Raw genomic sequence first — 22,212 nt, forward strand, 5'->3', positions numbered from 1 at the left:
TACTTAATAAATGTTGGGAAAGAAAATTGGATAGATATCGGTTTAGATCCGATATCTATCCATGTGTGGGCACCTTTCCATAGGGTCAGATACAGACCTGATCGCTGGTGGGCAATGTTGCAGAGCCCTGAGGTCAGATAGCCACTGGCCAGACAGAGTAAAATCCTGCCCTGTGCAAGTCTGCAAAAAGCTTGTTAGAATCTCGCCGATCGGCAGCCAGCTGTATGCAGTCTGTGCATAACTCTGACCCTTAAGGGTCATAGAACAGGCTGATCAAGGCCTCCCCTAAAATGCTTGGGAACGCCTTCGTTTTTTTCTGCTAATTCCAGAAAATGTCCGGCCTAGACTTACTCAGCAGCTACGAACAGGGGGAAATCCATTAGATAGGGACTGGTTATTAATGGATATCCCCCTGTGTGAAGGGCTCAAACCTAGCGGGGGGAAATTCTGGTGGGGCGGCATTAACCGGACCGGATTTGCAGACCAGCGATCAGGCCTGAATCAGGCCCTGTGTATGTATGACAAAGGTGAAGCCTCCTCCTACCTGGACTAGCACCCCACTAACCTGGCCTCAGGTGCTTTAAAATTAGTATGGGTCTATGCATTTGCTGTCTAGGTACATATTACAATGGACTCTATTATAGATACGATCTGGATAAATGTATATAATGGGGTTGGTATTGTTGGGTAGACAGCAGGATGGTCGACAAGCATTAGGTTTACACCATTAGGTCGACATGCAGGAAGGTCGACATGGGTTAGGTAGACAAGTCATTAGGTCGACACAAGAATTAGGTAGACATGGGGAATGTCGACAGTCAAAAGGTCAACATGGGGTTTTTCACTTTTTTTTGTCTCGAATTTTCGACATGGACCCTAAAACGTAGCACCACGTCCCCTCGTAGTCTAAGGGGATAGTAAAAGATGGAAGAATGTTTGTTGACCGTATGTGCATTGACCATTATCTGAACTGGTTGACCTTAAGCACTGTCTACCTTTCACCTGTTGACCTTTTGAGCCTGTGGGTGAAACTTACTAAGATGGTAGTTCTATTTCACATGGGATGTTGCTAAGGGCAACCAATCAGAATATGCTGCTTACAGTATTTATTTAGCACCTTCTAGAAGATAATAGATAGTGTCTGATCGGTTGCCCATAGCAACATCCCATGTGAAATAGAACTCCCATCTTAGTAAATGTTCCCCTGTTTACCATTTGGGGTTGACCTATTAATAGGCTATCTTTTTCCTGTAGCTCTATCAACCGGATACCAGAGAAATGTACTGAACATGTGCTAGGCTTCCCTGTATGGTAACTGGGAGGTGTCCATTCAGTCCCATAAAGATGCTCTGTGTTATGGGAGTGTTGCAGTACGTCACTGAACTGGTTCCCACATTGAAACCTCACTCTGATGTAGAATCTACACCTACCATTGGGCTGGTGTTTTAATTGCTTAAATAGGCACCAAGCGAGTCTGAGGATGCTCCAAGTGGGTGTCCCTGTAGTGTTCTGGCACAGTCAGAGGTATGCTTAGACACCAACTGGGGGTCTGATACAAACATAAGCATACAGGTGCAACTATGGCAAGACACAGCAGCAGCAGCAGCATGTGACTTGGTCACTTGTGATCCAACTGTAATATTAATACAAGATTGGGAATAATAATGGATTGTAAGAAGGGCATGGGACTAATGAGTTGTAAGAAGGGGGCGGGGACTGCTAATGGGTTGTAAAAAGGGCCTGGGACTGCTAATGGGTTTTAAGAAGGGGGTGGGACTGCTAATAGGTTCTAAGAAGGGGGTGGGACTGCTAATGGATTGTAAGATGGTGGTACCAGTTGAAATATAAGTTTAAATAACATTTACAACAACATCAAGGAAAATATTATATTATTTCATAAAAAGTAAGTAGGCAAAAAAGTTAAAAAAACATTTAACAAAGGACCATGGACACTGGAACTTCATTGTCAGTGTTCTGGGACCAACCTTCAACCCTCGCTGAAAGGTGGAGATGGAGAGAAGAGCCAGATCCTGTTGCTCCTCAGCGTAGCGAACCAAATAGACATAAACCAGTTTCTTCACCTGGAGTATAAGATGATACATTAGATCCACAGGCAGGTGGTTTTCACTAACCATTCCTGCTGCTACTTCTCCAATCAATGTCTGCCCATTTCTTATAATGTCTGTCCATTTCTTATAATACCTTCCCATTTCTTATCAACACATAACTTTTTGTAATAAAGGATCTGTGATTGTCCTAGAAAATGATGTGTATACTGAGTAGATGCATTCACTCTCTTCACACCCAGGCAATGCAGGACACTGAGGCAGATGTATTAAGCTTGGTAAAGTGATACAGTGGAAGGTGATAACGCACCTGCCAATCAGCTGTGTTTGAAAAAAAAAACAGGAGTTGATTGGTTGCTGCGTTATCACCTTCCACTTTATCAGGCTTAATACATCTGCCCTCCAGTACTATCTTGCGTGAGTTACTGTACATCCAGCTCCCATCAGGTGTGGATCGTTTTATTGACAACACTTAGGTTCGACAGTCATTAGGTCAACACCGTTGGGTCGACAGACAGCAAGGTCGACAGGGTTCTAGGTCGACAGGTGTCTAGGTTGACATGGGACAAGGTTGACATGGGTTTAGGTCGACACATGCGTTAGGTCGACATGGGTTAGGTCGTCAGGTCGACGGGTTTTTTCACTGTTTTTTTACCTGAATATCGACACAGTCGACATGGACACAGTTGGAAGTGAACCAAAGCCCCTCGCATCGCTTGCTTCACTCGCAATGCTTTGGGCATGGTGCCTCGCTGCACTTGGCACACTATTTTACTCTCCCACCACGCCCTAGTGGATGGTAGGGCATGAAATACCGCCTGTCGGCACGTCGGCTCAAAAAAACTGTGAAAAAAACCCATGTCGACCCAATGACCTGTCAACCTAACCTATGTCGACCTAACGCAAGTGTGGACCTAAACCCATGTCAACCTTATCTCATGTCGACCTAGACACCTGTCGACCTTCACCCATGTCGACCTAGAACCCTGTCGACCTTGCTTCCTGTCGACCCAACAGTGTCGACCTAATGACTGTCGACCTAAGTGTGGTCGATAATACAACCGTATACCCTCCCACCATGTCCCTGTTTTCACATCTCACCTCAATGTTCTTACAGGCCACATTTTTCACAACAGCTGGAAACAAGTCCGACGTATTCTTTCCTCGAGCTATCATCTAGAGAAGAGAAATGGAGTTCTATCAATGGAACTATAATTTGCTTCGAGGATGCATTTTGTGACATAAAAGGAAATTACCGCAACAATCCGCTTCATCGCTTCCAACTTAAGAGAGTCCTTATTGCTGTCCAACATTTCTTTTAAGTCATCATGTCTGAAAATGAATACAAAGAAAAATAATACAATTGAAACTTCAACTCTAACTTCAACTCTTGGGGCAAAATGTAATAGGGTGTGATTTTTGAACATGTGCGATTTTTGGGTAAAAAACAGGCGAATGCGCACATGTAATAAGGTGCGAATTGCGAATTAAATTGCACATTTAGCGGTAAAAATCTCGGTACTCTTTACTTAGAACGGCGCCCACGATTTTGATCGTGGGCATCGTTAGTAAAAAATCTCGGCCATCTCGGGCATTGAATGCACTAAAAAATCGGGTGCAATGCGACCGACGAGATGCCCGCGATTTCCCATAGGGAACAATGTTAAATGTCTCAATTGACCCAATTTTCCTGTTCAATGCCTCAATTGACCCGATTTTTCCATAGGAAACAATGTTAAATGGGCCACAGAGGCCAAATAGGCACCCTGAAGTGTATAATGGCCACCCGAATTGTTAACGCCACCCCACGATCAACGTCAACCCGAAGCGTGGCGAGCGCAGCGAGCCCGCGAGGGGCGGCGGTACGCGTCCTACGACCTTTTCATACCCCCACTATCCACGTCGGCGTGGAGTTGAGAATAGAAAGTGTGGCGAGCGCAGCGAGCCACCGAGCCCGAAGCGTGGCGAGCGCAGCGAGCCCCGCGAGGGGACGCGGATACCTGTGAAGGTATCCGCGTCCCCTCGCGGGGCTCGATGCGCTCGCCACACTTTCTATTCTCAACTCCACGCCGACGTGGATAGTGGGGGTATGAAAAGGTCGTAGGACGCGTACCGCCGCCCCTCGCGGGCTCGCTGCGCTCGCCACGCTTCGGGTTGACGTTGATCGTGGGGTGGCGTTAACAATTCGGGTGGCCATTATACACTTCAGGGTGCCTATTTGGCCTCTGTGGCCCATTTAACATTGTTTCCTATGGAAAAATTGGGTCAATTGAGGCATTGAACAGGAAAATCGGGTCAATTGAGACATTTAACATTGTTCCCTATGGGAAATCTCGGGCATCTCGTCGGTCGCATCGCACCCGATTTTTTAGTGCATTCAATGCCCGAGATGGCCATGATGGGCGCCCTTCTAAGTAAAGAGTACCAAAATCTCACATTACAAATAGCATTCAGATACTTTCGCAAGTATAGAATTTGCAAATGTAGTAGGGTACGATTTTTGGTAAACGTTACCAGAAATTGCCCCCAAAAAAATAGATCAGGTTCAGGCTGGCGAATTTCATAGAACCATGCACAGTTCAGTGAGATCTGTGCCTGGTTCTGCCCAAAAAAGTGTGTTAAAGTGAAACTTAAGTAACTGTGTGGGGTCTCCCCTTCTGAGCCAAACCAGCCCGGATTGAGCCAGTCCTGGTTTCTTATATACAGGGGAACGCTACACATTTTGTATCCCGTATTTTTTAAACCAGGTCCAGCTTAATGAGTCCGGATTTGGCAAAGGAGGGTGGACCCCATGCCATTTTTATATTTTTAAACAAATACCGCACAATTCCATGTATAAAAAAAAAAACTGAACATGTCTAAAAATCGCACATCTTCATTACTAATAAATCACACAATTTCGTTACTACAAATTTCACTAAATCGCATGCGAATTCCAACTTTGGCAAAAAAATCGCACCCTGTTCCATTTGCTATTTTGGCCGAAAATCGCAAATGTGTCATGTGGGAATTGGTGCGATTTTTTTAGACACCTAAAAAATTACATCTTGCCCTAGGAGTGTGTATGGAAATTGGCACCAACACTAGCCACTAGTGCCGGGATATCAGGGAATCCTGGAGGGGGGAGTGTGACTGTTGTAATGTGTTAATGGATAACAGAAGAACCAAAAAAACACAATGTAACACAAATATGTATGATTTACACTCCTGCATTGTCAGTTTTACTTTTGCTGGTTTCACTTTCCTAAATGTTTATGACCTGTAGCTCTATCTGCGCTTGTGTCAGCTGACATGCGTGCTGTGGTGAGTTCTGGGAGAGATCCGACTGGATCCCTCTCTGCAGGGCAACAGGAAAGAAGCCTGTGGGCTTCTATTGGTCACAACTCCTATGTGGTTCCCTCTTCTTATTTACTATATACTTATCAAGGGGCCCAGCCCATGCACGCTAATGGTTAGCCATACCTCTGTGACAGCTGGCCACACCCATTCTGGAGACCAGCCACACCCCTAAACAAGGGCCCCTATATCTGCTTTCCCCAGTGGGCCTTTCATGCCCCAGTCTGACACGGTTTGGATACATTCATGAACACATGCAGATGTGTCCAATACCTGCCAACCATGGCTAACCAAATGTGAGCTGCATATCAAAGTTACTCGCAAATGCAGTGTTTCATCTTGCATTACATATACAGTATATTCCATGTCTGAAGATAACCAAAATTCAGGATGAGTTTGACTGTTTTGTATTTTAACTTCATCGCATGTAAATATTTTGTTGCAGCGTGAACACACAAAAACACAACAAAACCATAAAAGAACAAAATACGTTTTTAGTTTCAAAATTTGACTGGTAGTTAAAACGTATCACCCGAGGAAAGAAAGTGTTAAGTTTCTACATCCTGTTGCTACCAAATAACTTGACACTGGCTTGTGAAATATTTATTATGTCTCTGGTTGCAGCAGGATGAAAGAGGATGCTACACATTAACTGCAACAACCCTGGATACCATTTACTTTTCCAGTGACACCAAGGACCTGATTCAGACCTGTTTGCTAGGCTGCATATAATCGCAGCCTAGCGAACAGGTAAACATAATTGTCCCAGTAGTGCCACTTACACATATAATGCCCCCCTTGTAGTGCCACTGCCTTAAACACATAACGCCCCCACTAGTGTTTACAAATATAATGCTCCCCATTAGTGCTGCTGGCTTACACACATAATGCCCCCACTAATGCCACTTACACATAATGCCCCGACTAGTGACGCTTACACACATAATGCCCCCACTAATGCTGCTTACACATAATGCCCCCGCTAAAGCCGCTTACACATAATGCCCCGACTAGTGCCGCTTACACATATAACGCCCCCACTAGTGCCGCTTAAACACATAATGCCCCCTAAAGCGCCGCTTACCAACACATGCTGGTTGCAAGGGGTAACATGCTCGTTGCCTGGGGTTCCATGCTTGTTGCCAAGGGGGATTACATGTCCGTTACCATAGGGTATTACATGCTTGTTGCCAGGGTTTGCATGCTCATAGCTAGGGGGGATTACATGCTTGTTGGTAAGGGGGATTACATGCTCATTGCCCTAGGGGTTACATGCTCGTAGCCAGGGGAGATTACATGCTCGTTGCCCAGGGGGAGCTAAATGTGAGATGCCCAGGAGGAAATAAATGGGTTTATTACCCGCCCTTTCCCCTGCCAGATGCTGACCGCCTGTCTGTTGTGGAGGCACAGCATTAGAGACCCTATGCCTCTCCAAAGATGGCCACCGCCACAAAGGAGACAGATGCTAGAGGTCCTCCTGCACCTCTAGCTTCTGTCAGTGTGACAGATGCTAGAGGTACAGGAGCACCTCTAGTGTGTCTTCTCTGTGGTGACCGGCGGGCAGCGAGTGTGGTGTTTGGAGCCCTGCTACTCACGCTCCGCCGGCTCCACCCTCCCTAAGGCCCTGATTGCCATGTTGCTTTGCGGTGTAAACGGTTAATCGGGTTGAGCGACCCATTTCGCGTTCACACCAATGGAGGAGGCAGTGCTTGGATCCCTGATGACGTCAGAGAACCAGCAATATTGCCTCTTCGCTGAGGGGATGTGAACAGACCAAAATGCACAATCGCCCTGGGACTGAACTGTTTCAAAGTCCCGCTGCGACCCTGCATTTTGCGATGTGAATTAGTGGCGGCTGATTATTGCCAGGTTTAACCCAGAAATGTAAAACAGCAGTAGTATTTCTATACAAAACCAAAGATTGCAATAGTCGTTGCTTAGTAAAGTTATCTCTACCAAAAGACAGCTCAATAGTAATAGATGACTTGATTAATCTAAAAGTTCTGTAAGGATGATGATGCGGAGTTATACACAATGCTGATGTTCTTAAGTAGGCATGCCTCTAAATCCATAAAAAGTCTCATGGCACATGCATCCCATGATGTCTGTGCCCAGCGTTGCAGGACCGATTGAGCCGCACAGATTCTTAACAGTGAAACTGAAGAAGTGACATTGCAGTGTCAGATTCTCACCCGTCAGGAATGTATCTTCCAGCTATGCAGGCTGGCCATTGGTGATGATGCTGCCCCATATGATTCTAGTATGATTCTAGATTGCATCAAGTAAAGTTACAAAAGATATGCTTCTTCCCTGAGTGCTTATATGCTATGTTGTGCGGGCTACAGCTCTGTAACTGACATTCCACCAATAGGAAGGCTTCTTTCACTAGTCATTTAAATATAACTGAAACTTGCACAATCCACAGTGGTTAATGGCAAAGTAACATTGGATAACTAGTGTGTGTGTGTGTGTGTGTGGGGGTACATACTAAGCAACCACAGTTTACTTATTTACTTATTATTTAACTGAATACAGGACATAAATCAGTGGTAGAATATGACTGGTTGCTATGGGCAACTCCACTTTTCCTCTTTATATAGGGCCTGAGGTAGACCTTACCGCTCATCTGCAGAGTTCTTGCAAGTGGTTAGCCGCTGCCCAGACAGAACCTGCCCTGTGTCTGAGAGTGAATAGTGATGTTGTCTTTATCCACTATCCTGTCGCACATCCAAACACAATTCACTCACCATCAAATAATTTGTCTGCAAATGTAAGTTTGACCCTTCTACAACTGTGTGACAGAGACAGGAGTATTGAGGCCGGCACTGACATCACACACCCTCCCATAAAATGCCTGGGTACGCCTGAATTTTTTCGGACACTCCAGGAAAACAGAATATGTCCACCAGCAAACGCCGGCTTCCTGTCCGTCAAACTGCGAGAGGATTGCGATTAGATCCTTTCCCTAATTTTTACACTATTTTGGCTTGCGCATGTGCACCTGCCCTTGAATGACGGCAAGCGTAGTCATTCGATAATTAAACATTGCGATACACATCAGCGATAAAATATGAATGAGAAATATGAATGAAAAGTTGTAGCCTAGCAGAGTTGGCGGCAATGATACTTTGAGGGTTGTACGTGTCATCACATCTATTTACTTTCCAGCTCCGAATCCCCTGCACTGTGTCCTGTTCACGGCTACACGTAGTGACCTGTATTTACCATGTAATCCTGACAGAAGTGACAAAATCATTACTGCACAGAATCTTACTGGCCTTTCCTATCATTTACAGAAAGATATCCTTTAAAGAGTTTGCTACAACCTATTAGAAATAGATAAGACAATTGTGATTGGGAAAAGTATAAACAAAGATATAGTGGGACTAAATTGTTTTTAAAGCGGCAATCATTTACACTGAAAAACCTGGTTGATTTTTCCATGCAATTGATTGAAAAATGGGAAAACTCTCCTAAAACTCTCCTAAAATCTCTCACTTTCTGACTATCACATCCTATTACATTTTGCCCCGTATTTCATTTGCAGGCTTCACACAGGGCTAAAAATACTGTAACATTTTGCCTATCTCTATTATTTTACAGTAACAGCATCAATGTAAACAGACCTTACCTTCGATACTGGACAATTATACAAAATTATGCTAAATAAGTGTTCTGCTTACCAGAAAATAAATAAATAAAAAGTATATAGCATAGAGACAGCACTTAGAAAGTATATACGCTCTGTATATTCTTTTTGAGTGCTGCCTCTATGCTAGAGTTATATCAGTAAAGGTAGCACAGTATACTACTAGATTCCTACTAGATTGTAAGCTCTTCAGAGCAGGGCCCTCTTCTCTACTGTTCTCTAAGCCCTCTTCTCTTTACATTTCACTCACAGCTCTGCCATACTCATCTCCATCTTTGACCACCAGCCCCTAATAGTACGTTGATCAAGTCCTCACTACTTATATTTAAGCTGTAATGTGTATTGAACTGCGGCGCTCTTTATTTGTACTCTATTTCTGTTATTTATTTTCTGTTAAGTTTTGTCTCCCTGTACTGTTCCTTTGTACGGCGCTGCAAAACACTAGTGGTGCCTTATAAATAAAATAATAATAAATAATAATAATAGAGCCTGGAGCACAAGCATCTATACAGTCCTTCCCTTTAGGGATATAGGTTATACTGGCATGATTCTACATACACTTAGGTATTACAGTGGCTCCATACCGCACAGGCTGACAATTCGAGCTAGATCCACTGTTCTCCGTGCTGTTTTCGGTGTCTGTGTTCGTAGATTTCAGTAGTTTCAGCTCATCTGATTGCAGTGCATTGTAGAATGTTTGGACTCCCCCATCTGGGGTCAGAACAGGGCTTTTCGCCTCCTCTGATCGATGATTCTTTACCATATTGACAGCTGTCACTGGCAACTGCAAGAATCTCTTCATGGGCTTCATATCTGGCAGAATGCAACAAGAGGTGTGTTCTGTAAAAATCTTCAATAGAGGGACAGGGTGAGATCAGGAGTATTCAGGTGCAGTTCCTGGTGGTCACTGTGGAATTTGGATTCTGAGTGATGTTATGTGTAGCCAGTCGCTCCAGAGTAATGTCCAGCAATATCCGGCAGGTCCTCCTGGCAGTGATGCTTCTGTAAACCAGTGGAAAATGCAGTGGAATTGGCCAATGTGCCCAGTAGACGTTCTAGTAAAGATATCTGTATGATGTATACAGGTAAATATGTCTTATAGCTTCCTCAGGATATGTCTTTCTCTAACTAAGCAGTACCTGATGGTGCATCAGAGCCATAATTAGGGGTCTATAGTAGTGGAGGGATTTCTGTTAAGAGGCATATTCATTGTGACTTCTGAGGATGTAGTCTGTCGGTGTGTCCCTTTCATCTGTGAATACAGTGCTCTGAACAACCACCATACACCTTTATAGTGAGGGTCAGATTACAGACCCCCTCCCTCCATTTTTCCTCCTTTTTGTTTGTCAGCCTCCTGGTCACTTCTCGCCTATCTCATGTCATTTCTTTCACTATGTCTGCTCAGGTTACTTCATCCACTCTTTACCTGCTTCACCTGCCTTCATCCCTTCTGTTTTCCTCCCCTACCCCTTCTATCCTGCTCTCCTCCTTACCTTCTTCCTTCCTTATGTTCTTCACTTCCCAATTCTCATCCTTTCTTTTTCATTCCCTCATACAGTATGTCATACCAGTATTTTCTTAGCACAATGTTACTGTCATCTATCCTGGATTTCCCATTGTCCCTCTTTTCTCTTATCTTTCAATTTATCTTCTGCTACATCCTAAAATTGTAGTGTGTTCTTTACGCCTGTCCTGCCGGCTGATCCTGTTTCAGGCACTCTCTCAGCCACGTTTGCAGGTCATTCCCCTCCTCCAGCTTCTACCACCCCTCCCACAGACAGCTATTGAGCATATCTCTGGAACATGACTCAGCCTGGATGATGAGCTGCACACACTACAGGCTTTCCTCACAAATCTCTTCCCCAGTCTAGCGCAAATATTCTTACTGGAATAATGTTCTAGAACTGTATGACATAAATGGCAGGGAGATTAAGACACACGCCTCACGTTCATGCAAATCCCCATGGAAATTCCTGTATTTTAGTGGTTTTTGTCCCCTAATGTTTGCTCCAAACAAAACTAAAATATGATCATTTATTAATGTACAATTATTATTTTAAGGCTGGGTACACACCTTAATGACAATCTGATTGATCTAAGGATTTGGTAAGTGTTCAGGATGCAGTCACTTTCCCGGCGGTCAAAATCCCGACGCCAGAATCCAGACCACCAAAATCCCGACCGCTGAAATCATGGCACTTTGTCCCTCTGTGGGTGTCCACAACAACCATAGATGGAGAATATATTAGTGTGCCGAGCGCAGCGAGACACTGGGCCTGCTGCATGGCGAGCGCAGCGAGCCCGCAATGGGGGCGATTTCGGCGGTCGGGATTCTGGCGTCAGGAATTTGACCGCCGGGATTCCAATCGCCGGGATTCCATACCAATCCCAAGTGTTCTGCACACATGCCTGGCATCATCAATGTTGGTGGTTCCTACAGGCAGCTTATGGGTTGCACATATACACATACATATAGTCCCTGCCCCAGTGGAGCTTACAATCTATATTCCCTACCACATGTACACGTGCACACACACAGTCACACAGACATTCCAGGGTTAATTTTTGTTAGGAGACAAAATAACCTACCTGTATAATTTTGGATTGTGGGAGGAAACCGGAGTACACGGAGGAACCCATGCAAGCACAGGGAGAATATACAAACTCCACACAGGGCCATGTTGAGAATCAAACCCATGTATCAGCAGATGCTGTACTGCACAGCCGATGTGGTATGTCTGTGGATGATGTCATCCGGGAGTGGATTATTAGGGCGACAGTGTCTAAGTTGACAGTCAATAGGTCTACACATGAAAAAGGTTGCTATGTACAACATCCATTCGCATACTATGCAAACGTACACGCCGTTGCGAATGGTGGGCCGGCGTACTATCTTCCGCAAGGCCGGATCTGGTTGACTCGCAAGGATGCAAATTCGCATCCAAGCAAAACAACCAAAATAACTTCCCATATGGAAATAGTCGAAACAAGAAACGGTCGACATGAGGGGTCTTAAGTTTTTGTTGTGTGTGTCGATTTTTGTCGACATGGATACCGTATTAGTTTACTTCATACCCTTGCATGGCTTTGCCATGTTTTGGGCACTATTATTCTATTATTATTATAATTTTATTTATAAGGCGCCACAAGTGTTTTGCAGCGCTGTACAAAGGAACAGTACAGGGAGACAAAGCTTAACATTACAGTAAATAAATAACAAAAACAGATTACAGGTAAAAAGAGCGCCACAGTTCAATACACATATCTGTTGACCTATTAAAATACACCACAGATAATACCCCCAGTATAATGGTACTTGTTTAGATTCACGGCGGCACTTTCCAGTAGATCGTATGCAAATTTGATTTGATCTGCGATACGATTTAGCCCCCACTATCCACGTCAGCCTGAAGCGCGGCAAGCGCAGTGAGCCCCGCGCGGGTATGTGGTACGCATCCTCCCGACCTGTTCATAACCCACTATCCACGTCCGCGTGGAGTTGATTTTATAAAGTGTGGCGAGCGTAGCGAGCCACCAAACCCGAAGCGCGGCGAGAGCAGAAAGCCCCATGAGGGGTCTCGGAAAACTAGCCCAAAGCGTGGTGAGCGCAGCGAGTCCCGCGCGGGGACATGGAATACATGTCAAGTAATCCGTGTCCCCTTGCTGGGCTCGCTACGCTCGCCACACTTTGAGCCCCTTTTTTTTCGCATCCACTCGCCACGCTTCGGGCTCGGTGGCTTGCTACGCTCGCCACACTTTAGAAAATCAACTCCATGCCGACGTGGATAGTGGGAGTATAAACAGGTCGGGAGGACGCATACCGTGTCCCCTTGCGGGGTTCGCTGCGCTCGCCACGCTTCGGGCTGACGTGGATAGTGGGGGTGTGCTAAATCCCATCGCAGATCGAATCGTATGCAAATCGTATGCTATATCGCATGCAATTTGCATACGATTAGGATACGTTTCGATCCGCAGGGAAGTGCCGCCGTGAAACTAAACAAGTACCAAAATAATGCCCCCAGTATTGCTTTCACTCCATGCTACATTACAATTGTCTACTGCCCTCACTCCTGATCTCTGGGGCACTTATTCATGGATGATCCATGAATAAGTGCCCCAGGCATGAAACGCGTTGGAGCAGCCTAAAGAGCAAAGTCCAGAAGCCCAGAAGCCGTGAAGTGAGTACCGCTACAAGCAAGACTCAGTTATACAGTAAGGGAAAGTTAGCGTCCAATATCACTGCTATCTCCTAAACTTGTTACAGGACTTTTGCAGTTAGTGCGAAAAAGAGCTGAAAACATTCCAGTCATTTGCACTGGCGTTTTACATTAAGGTTAATAGTCAAGACATGAAAAAGGTCGACATTGACAAAAGGTTGACATAAGCACAAGATCGACATGGAAATGGTAAACAAAGAAAAAGTCGTCATGGGGTTTCAAAATATTGGGTGTCTGTGTTGACATGGACAAGTGTACCACGTCCTCTCCCATGGCTCGCTATGCTCCGCACACTATTATTTTTATCCCCAATACTGACTGTCGACCTAATTACTGTCGACCATCGACCGGATACCAAGTAGCAATAGATCAACAGGCAATTAAAAAAATCGGTCATCCGTAAGAAGAGAAAATAACTGAAGCTGGCCATACTTCTCCAAGGGGGGGGGGGCAGTGGCGTAACTACCACTCCGCAGCCCAAGCGGTCGCGGGGGGGAGCAGGCACCGCTGGGGTGCAGGACCACGGTGCTAGGCTTCTAGACAGCGTGCCAGAAGTCCCAAGTGAGAGAAGTCTGCAGCAGCTGCCAATAAAATATGCAGACATCTCTATCTGGCTATCTGTGTGAGGACGCTCATTGACCTGCCCCATGAACCGCCCATGGCGGGTCACTGAGCGTCCTCACACTGTCCAGACAGCCAGACAGCTCCCCTGCTACCCAGAGGCCGCTCCCCCTTTACCATGGCCGGCCGCCGCTCCTTCCTCACTGCTCATTGTAGAGAGCAGGATGCTCTCCTTCCGGATGCATAAAAGCAGCGCAGGTACCTGCGCTGTCCGTGCGTGAGGTTTTGGCCGATGCTGCAGCTGTGCGCGTCACTGAGTATACTATGCCCTTCAGTGGGTGCGCTGCTGCAAGTGCCGTGCTGCCCCCTGCACTGGGTGTTACTTCTCAGTGCGCTACTGCTGTGGGTGCCGTTTTTTGCAGGGGGGGAGAAAAAATTCTAGTTACGCCACTGGGGGGGGGGGGGTGTCACCTGTGATCCCCCCTTGGGGGCAGGACCGCATATGATACACCGTATGCAGTCCTTTTTGCATACGATGTATTGTATGTGATCCCAGCCAAACCTGCCTGGCTGCGATGTGACATACCTCTCCTGCATACCTCTCCGGTGTGAGCTTCAGGCTCTAATGCGATGAGCACGGGACCGCGCATCGCATCAGAACTGATGCCATATACATGCGATTTGGATGCTTCTTATGAGATTTATCGCTGCAATCGCATAAAAAAGTAACCAAATCACATGTGAATCCTCCTAGTGTATGGGCACCTTTAGGATATGCAGCACATACATTTGCATACAACACCCTCTTGTGGGCTTTTTGTGTTCTTGCATGCCATAATATTGACATTCATAAATATGTTTACAGTTCAATTCGTTGCTGTAGATAATATTTGCCTACTTAAAGTCAGGGGGATTCACAGGGCACCATTGAAGGGGCGTGTCATACTCTTCCCAAAGGGTGTCTCTAGCTCCACACATAGGCCCTTATTCTGGTTGGTGCGGCCAGAGCCGCACACGGGGCTCCGGCCGCACAAACCAATCCCCGCCCACCCTACGGATCGCCACGGCCGTCCGTACACGGACGGCTGGCGATCCGCATAAAAATGGTGGAGGCGTACGCCTCCACCATGGTGGGAGCTGCCCCCTGCATTCGATGGTCGTCGACCATCGAAGGCAGGTCCGCACGCCGCGGCAGCTCCCGCAAGCTGAGACCACACGGACAATCGTCCGTGTGGTAGCTTGTATGGGGGCTGAAAGCTGACATCCGGCGACGTCAGCTTTCCGCCCCCATGAGTTGCGTCATGGCCTCATTACCATGCATACGCCCCGCGTTTGCATGGGAACGCCCATGAAACGCGGGGCGTACACATAGGGAAATGAGGGCATGATGCCTCTCACGCCCCTATACGCCCCCTTTGCGGCGGACGAAATACGTCTGCGGCGAAGGGGGCTGCACATGCGCAGATTCACCTCTGCGCATGTGCAGAGTAAAAACATCGGCGGTACGGCCGCACGCGGGCCGTACCGTCCGAATTAGAATAAGGGCCATAGATGTGTCTGTGCTTAAATGCTTGTTGTAAAATAATTATTCTGGGAAGTTTTAAAAATATATTCTGGGAAGTTTTGCAAGTATTAATTCGAATGTTGCTGGCAGCAATATGGAGCTTGTTTACAAATGTGTGTTGTGATATTTCTTTTCTTCTCACATACATGATTTATGCATTTCATGGAGAATGTGAAGGTGACACCTAGAGGCGCAGACATGTACGGCTACATCTAGGAGGGGTGTCATAAAATGACTTACTGTACATCCAAATGTAGATGAGCCCCAAAGCAGATAGCTGAATCTACTGTAGTTGTCAGGGCTTATGCATGCATTGTGTTTTACAATTGGTTCCATATAAATGGTCACAAGAAACCTTACTTACAACTTAGTAAGCCAGCTCAAAGCAAATGCTTCTAAAGCTAGTCTGCTACCTTGTGATTGCCTCTGTGTTTGTGCATGCGTGAGAGAGAAAGAGATATAGGGCGAAATGTAATGGGATGCGTTTTGTTTTTTTTTGCGATTTTTCCCGCAAAATATGCCGTTTTCGGGCATTTCCCGAAAATCGCATATTTTATAGGGTGCGATTTGCGGGAAAAATCGCATTTTTTAAAGGTGCGATTTTTAGTTAGACTAAAAATCGCATCCAGATGTTTTCCCATTAAAAAGGATAGAAGTCGCATATTTAATGGGTTGCGATTTTTAGTAAAGCTTACTAAAAATCGCAAAAAAAATAGACCAGGTTCTGCCTGGCGCTTTTATCAGAAACATGCACAGATCATTGAGATCTGTGCATGGTTCTGTTGTAAAAAAATAGTTAAAACAAAAAAAAAGAAAAAAAACGGCGTGCGGTCCCCCCCCTAAGCATAACCAGCCCCGGGCTCAAAAAGCCGGTGCTGGTATCATAAAATCAAAGGAACAATCAAGTTGGGGTTCCCTGGATTTTATAAAACCAGCACCAGGCTCAAGGTCCGGCGCTGGTTCCCAAAATACGGGGGACAAAATGACTAGGGGTCCCCCGTATTTTAAGAACCAGCACCGGACACAACCAGCCAGCAGGGTAATGCCACAGCCGGGGGGAGACTTTTTATACAAGTCCCCCCGGCCAAAGCATTAACCCCCTGGCTGGTCAGCATGGGCAGGGGTCCTGGGGAAGTGGGGACCCCCCCAATGAAGGGGTCCCCCCCCTCCAGGACTTACCAGCCCATGCTGATAGTCCGGGGCTGTCCCCGATGCCCCTGGGCGGTGGGCATCGGGCTGATGACTTGTGTAAAAAAAAGGATAAAAACTATTGTTCTTTACTGGCGAACTATGAGTCCCAGCAAGCCTACCCCGCATGCTGGGACTTGGGGAACCACAAGTCCCAGTATGCGGGGCATTAAAGGGCCCGCTGGCACTTGTAGTTCTGCAGTGAAAAAAATAGTGCACAAAATCACACTGACACCCTGTAAAATAAAACTTTAATACACACAAAACACACACACACTGATACTTACCTACCTTGAGCCCGTAGGTCGGTCCCTGGATCCTGGGTCCGGGCTCCGGGGCTCCAGGGCAGAAGAGTCCGGTTCCGGGGCCTTGGTCCTGGTTCCGGGGCTGGTCCTGGGGTTCCGGGGCTCCTGGCGTGAAGAATCCGGGGTCCGGGATCCGTGGTAGTCCAGAGGGGTACCTAAGGAGGCAAATCCTACTCACCTGCTCCCCGGCGGCGACCTCCGGTGACAGCGCTGCTCCCGACTGGTACCCGGCTTCAAGGACTTTGCCCGGCGCTGAGATGTTTCCTCTTCGCCGTCTGTGAACAGAATGATTTCTCGGCCAATCAGGAGCCGAGAAACTCGGCTCCTGATTGGCCAGAAATCATTCTGAATATAGACGCCGACGGAGTAACATCTCTGCTCTGGATGCGCTGAGATGTTACTCCGTCGGCGTCTATATTCAGAATGATTTCTGGCCAATCAGGAGCCGAGTTTCTCGGCTCCTGATTGGCCGAGAAATCATTCTGTTCACAGACGGCGAAGAGGAAACATCTCAGCGCCGGGCAAAGTCCTTGAAGCCGGGTACCAGTCGGGAGCAGCGCTGTCACCGGAGGTCGCCGCCGGGGAGCAGGTGAGTAGGATTTGCCTCCTTAGGTACCCCTCTGGACTACCACGGATCCCGGACCCCGGATTCTTCACGCCAGGAGCCCCGGAACCCCAGGACCAGCCCCGGAACCAGGACCAAGGCCCCGGAACCGGACTCTTCTGCCCTGGAGCCCCGGAGCCCGGACCCAGGATCCAGGGACCGACCTACGGGCTCAAGGTAGGTAAGTATCAGTGTGTGTGTGTTTTGTGTGTATTAAAGTTTTATTTTACAGGGTGTCAGTGTGATTTTGTGCACTATTTTTTTCACTGCAGAACTACAAGTGCCAGCGGGCCCTTTAATGCCCCGCATGCTGGGACTTGTGGTTCCCCAAGTCCCAGCATGCGGGGTAGGCTTGCTGGGACTCATAGTTCGCCAGTAAAGAACAATAGTTTTTATCCTTTTTTTTACACAAGTCATCAGCCCGATGCCCACCGCCCAGGGGCATCGGGGACAGCCCCGGACTATCAGCATGGGCTGGTAAGTCCTGGAGGGGGGGGACCCCTTCATTGGGGGGGTCCCCACTTCCCCAGGACCCCTGCCCATGCTGACCAGCCAGGGGGTTAATGCTTTGGCCGGGGGGACTTGTATAAAAAGTCTCCCCCCGGCTGTGGCATTACCCTGCTGGCTGGTTGTGTCCGGTGATGGTTCTTAAAATATGGGGGACCCCTAGTCATTTTGTCCCCCGTATTTTGGGAACCAGCGCCGGACCTTGAGCCTGGTGCTGGTTTTATAAAATCCAGGGAACCCCAACTTGATTGTTCCTTTGATTTTATGATACCAGCACCGGCTTTTTGAGCCCGGGGCTGGTTATGCCGTTTTTTTTCTTTTTTTTTTTTACAACCAAAATCGCATATATGAAAATGCGCACATTTTCAGGACTGAAAATGCGCACATTTTCATGACTAAAAATCGACCTAAATCGCGGCAAATCGCATTTTTTGCCGCTAATTCGCATCTCATTACATATGCGAATTAGCGTCTAAAAATGCGATTTTTAAAGGTGCGATTTCTGGCGAGTTTGGAACTCGTCCAAAAATCGCACCCTATTACATTTCGCCCATAGTTTCACTCGCTGCCAAAAGATGGCAGTGTTCGGAGACACAGAAACGACCATTAGACATATATATAGATGATACAAGTAGCCATAGGCAGTGGCCAGGGCCGGATTAACAATGGGCCTGATGGAGCTCCAGCTCCAGGCCTACTCTCCAAATAGGCCCATTTTATAGCTGAGGGCCAGGGCTTTCCAACGAGACCAGCCAAGTGTCGCTAGACCCCCGGGAACCAGAGATACCGCCAGGCAAACCTGGAACGTTTTCCCCATAAGATAACATGGGACCCGCTGATTCCGACCTCCACCCAGTTTCACGTGTCCAAAATTTTTCGAAGCCTACATGTAAATGGGTGAGTTGGTTCTGAAGATATAGCTGGTTGTTTAAAGGGGGGCGGGGGTGATTTTCTCTCCCTCTCACACCAGAAAATGCAGTGACTAGGCTGGTGTAAAAGGGGCCAGTCCGGGAATGTCCCTGCATGATCCTGGGACCATATTCCCGGGTACATCCCTGCATTTTCTGGTGTGAAAGGGGTATTATTTTAAATAGTAGTGCTCTGAATACAGCCGGGCAGCCCCCTGCTCTCTGCCCGGCTGTCAATGGCTGTCATTTCTGCCTGGCGGCGGCTGTCCCCCAGTTACCACAAGCATGTATTCCCCCTTGGCAATGAGCATGTAATCCCACATGGCAACGAGCATGGAACCCCTGGCAATGAGCATGGAACCCCTGGCAATGAGCATGGAACCCCTGGCAATGAACATGTAGGTAAGCAACACTTATGTAGCATAAATTTTAAAAGGCATTATGGTGTTTGGCATAATACGTAATGGAGATTATGGTGTGTGTCTTAACATGTAATGGGCATTATGGTGTAAATTTTTAATGCGCGCCAATGCCCCTATTTATGAAGCATATTGTGTATTATTGCTCAATCTGTTTGGTATAGTGCAGGAATGTCCAAACTATAGCCCTCCAGCTGTTGTGAAACTACAAGTACCATCATGCATTGCCACAGTTTTGCTATTAGGGAATGCTAAAACTATGTCAAGGCATGCTGGGACGTGTAGTTTTACAACAGCTGGAGGGCCACTGTGTGGACATGCCTGGTATAGTGTGTATTTGAGCTCAATCCATGTGGCAAAATGTGCCTTAATCTGTGTGGCATAATGTGAATTTTGACTCATTCTGTGTACTATAGTTTGAATTTTGGCTCAATCGGTGTGAATTTTGGCTCATTCCATGTGGCAAATGTGTAAGAGGCAAGTACAGTATAAGGGGGTTACTATTGTGTTGCATCATTTGTATAAGGGGTATATGGTGTGGTAAACTTAGGTGACCACATAAAAGGTGCTGAAATGTTGTCTACCAAGTTTCGGATTTCAGTATTTTTTTATGACTGGAGTGCCGCCTCACCCCGCAAGTATCTTAGGACATCGGCATCCTGCGGGTGCACCTTTGGAGGGCACCCGCCAAAATATCTCCCTGCAATTTTCTTATGCCAGCCCCCTGCCTTTTCCAGGCATATATAATAATTAGTTGAAAGTATTTACACAAATACAGACACACCCATGGGCAGACCACCCAACCAGAACACTGGTCACACCCCCCACATTATTAGGTGCTGGCCACAACCACTATTATTGCGCATAGAAGGCCCATGATCATTTTCAGCTCCAGGCCCGTTAAGACCTTAATCTGGCTCTGGCAGTGGCGTAACTAGAATATTTACGCCCCCCCCTGCCGATATCAGCAAAGCCGCCCCCTCCCCCTAGCCCCCCCACCCACCTTCCCAAAGGTGAAGTTAAACACCCCCCTTACCCCTCCGCATGCTGCCGCATTCAGGGTCCCGCAGCGCAGATCTTCTCTCGGCTCCGTCTCCTCCTGTCTACCATTTTCTTTCTTTCTTCGCCCTTTTGACGTCAATCTTTGACCTACTGCATGTCTATGTATACGCTGTCTAATAATCCACACACTGGTCTAATTATGTCTTACCATACATACCATACCTCCCAACTGTCCCGATTTTCACTGGGACAGTCTCGTTTTTTTTGCATGCACACAGCATCTATTCAGTGAAACAGAGGATCTGGAGGCACGGCCAGCAGCTTACACAGTGCTGGCCATGCCCCCATAAGGATGGGAAACGGGGCATGGCCACTGCATCCTCGCTAAGCCACGCACCTGATCCTCAAATTGTAAATGTTGGGAGGTATGTACACACAAACATCAAAGGACAATAAATACATTATATTCACTACTGAAGGACAAGCTCACCAGGCTGGTTTCCAGGCTTCCAATACATCCTAATATCTCTCCAATACTATAATCACTGTATACAAATAAATCAGTATCCGGACTATTTGTCTACAACAAGAAGATAGACAGCCATTAGGTCGACACCATTAGTTCGACAACTCAATAGGTCGACATGCTTTTAGGTCAACATATCATTAGGTTGACATACCATTAGGTCGACATGTCATTAGGTCGACATGCCATTAGGTCGACACTGCCATTAGGTCGACAGTGTCTAGGTCGACAGTCAAAAGGTCGACATGGGTTTTTTCACTGTTTTTTGAGCCGACATGTGCCGACAGGCGGTATTTCATTCCCTACCATCCACTAGGGCGTGGAGTTAGATTATAATAGTGTGCCCAAAGCATAGCGAGCGAAGCAAGCGTTGCGAGGGGCTGCGGTTCACTTCAAACTGTGTCCATGTCGACTGTGTCGACATTTGGGTCAAAAAAACGTAGCGAGGCACCCTGCCCGTGCCAGGGGACGCAGGACATTCATGACAATAAAACATGAAAAACTCATGTCGACCTTTTAACTGTCGACCGAATGCTTGTGTTGACCTTCCAACCCTGGCAACCTTAGCCGTGTCGACCTATTTAAGGCATCGACTTAAGCCATGTCAACCTTTTTTGGTCCACCCAATGCATGTCAACCTAATATGTGTCGACCAAATAATCCATACCCGTATTAGCACAGGAGAAGGTTGTACTGGAGTGCCCACACAAATGTAATAAAACCCTGATTCAGGTTGGCTCGCAAAGAGCCGAATTTGCAGCGGGGTCCGATGTTGTGGATCTGCTCATGCGTATCGGCGAAAATACACACGTGCAGGCCCACAGTGCAAACGCCTACCGACGAGTAATACACTCGCCGAGACGTTTGCACATAGCGGTGCGGCCTAGCGTTTCCCAGATAGTTCCCACAAAATTGTGTGTCAGTCTATTATCTGTTTATATTATCTATTATCTATATCAAAATGGATTTGTTCACGGATGTAGTGAGACAGTTGGAAGTAGTTTAAGTAAGTGACAATTATGTTGCAAGTAACCTGAGCACAATAACATAAACAATAACTGGTAAATTAATCAGCATTCATTATAGTGATGTCTGCTAGTGTAAACTCTAATAATGTATAACTTAGGAAACATAACTGTAACTACAACATAATTGGCAATTCTCCCTGAATGTTAGACATGTGCGGCGGCCACTTTTTCAGGTTTTGGTTTTGGATCTGGATCTTCCTTCGTGTTTTGGATCTGGATTGGTTTTGACAAAACCACCCTTGCGGGTTTTGGTTTTGGATCTGGATTTTTATGAAAAAATGCTAAAAATGGCTAAAATAACAGAATTTGGGCCTGTTTTTGCCCCTAAAGTA

The 22,212-nt window shown here is 46.7% G+C and overlaps 1 protein-coding gene across 4 annotated transcripts in view; it reads right to left on the bottom strand.

Annotated features, from left to right (window-relative positions):
• AP3B2 (adaptor related protein complex 3 subunit beta 2) overlaps positions 1 to 22,212 on the bottom strand; it is a 79,827-nt gene that overhangs the window by 52,158 nt on the left and 5,457 nt on the right. For 2 of the 4 annotated variants that reach the window (XM_083183709.1, XM_083183708.1), the window contains exons 2-4: positions 3,323 to 3,398; positions 3,168 to 3,242; positions 1,986 to 2,081 (exon numbers count right to left, since the gene is read on the bottom strand). In XM_083183709.1, the coding sequence (XP_083039835.1) occupies positions 1,986 to 2,081; positions 3,168 to 3,242; positions 3,323 to 3,398 (247 nt within the window). Of the gene's footprint in view, positions 1 to 1,985; positions 2,082 to 3,167; positions 3,243 to 3,322; positions 3,399 to 9,635; positions 10,207 to 22,212 lie in introns of those variants that run through there. The other 2 variants (XM_083183706.1, XM_083183707.1) reach the window with 2 other exon arrangements.

This window comes from Crinia signifera, chromosome 4 (genome assembly GCF_055691185.1).
Source record: "Crinia signifera chromosome 4, ASM5569118v1, whole genome shotgun sequence".
Classification (NCBI taxonomy): domain Eukaryota; kingdom Metazoa; phylum Chordata; class Amphibia; order Anura; family Myobatrachidae; genus Crinia; species Crinia signifera.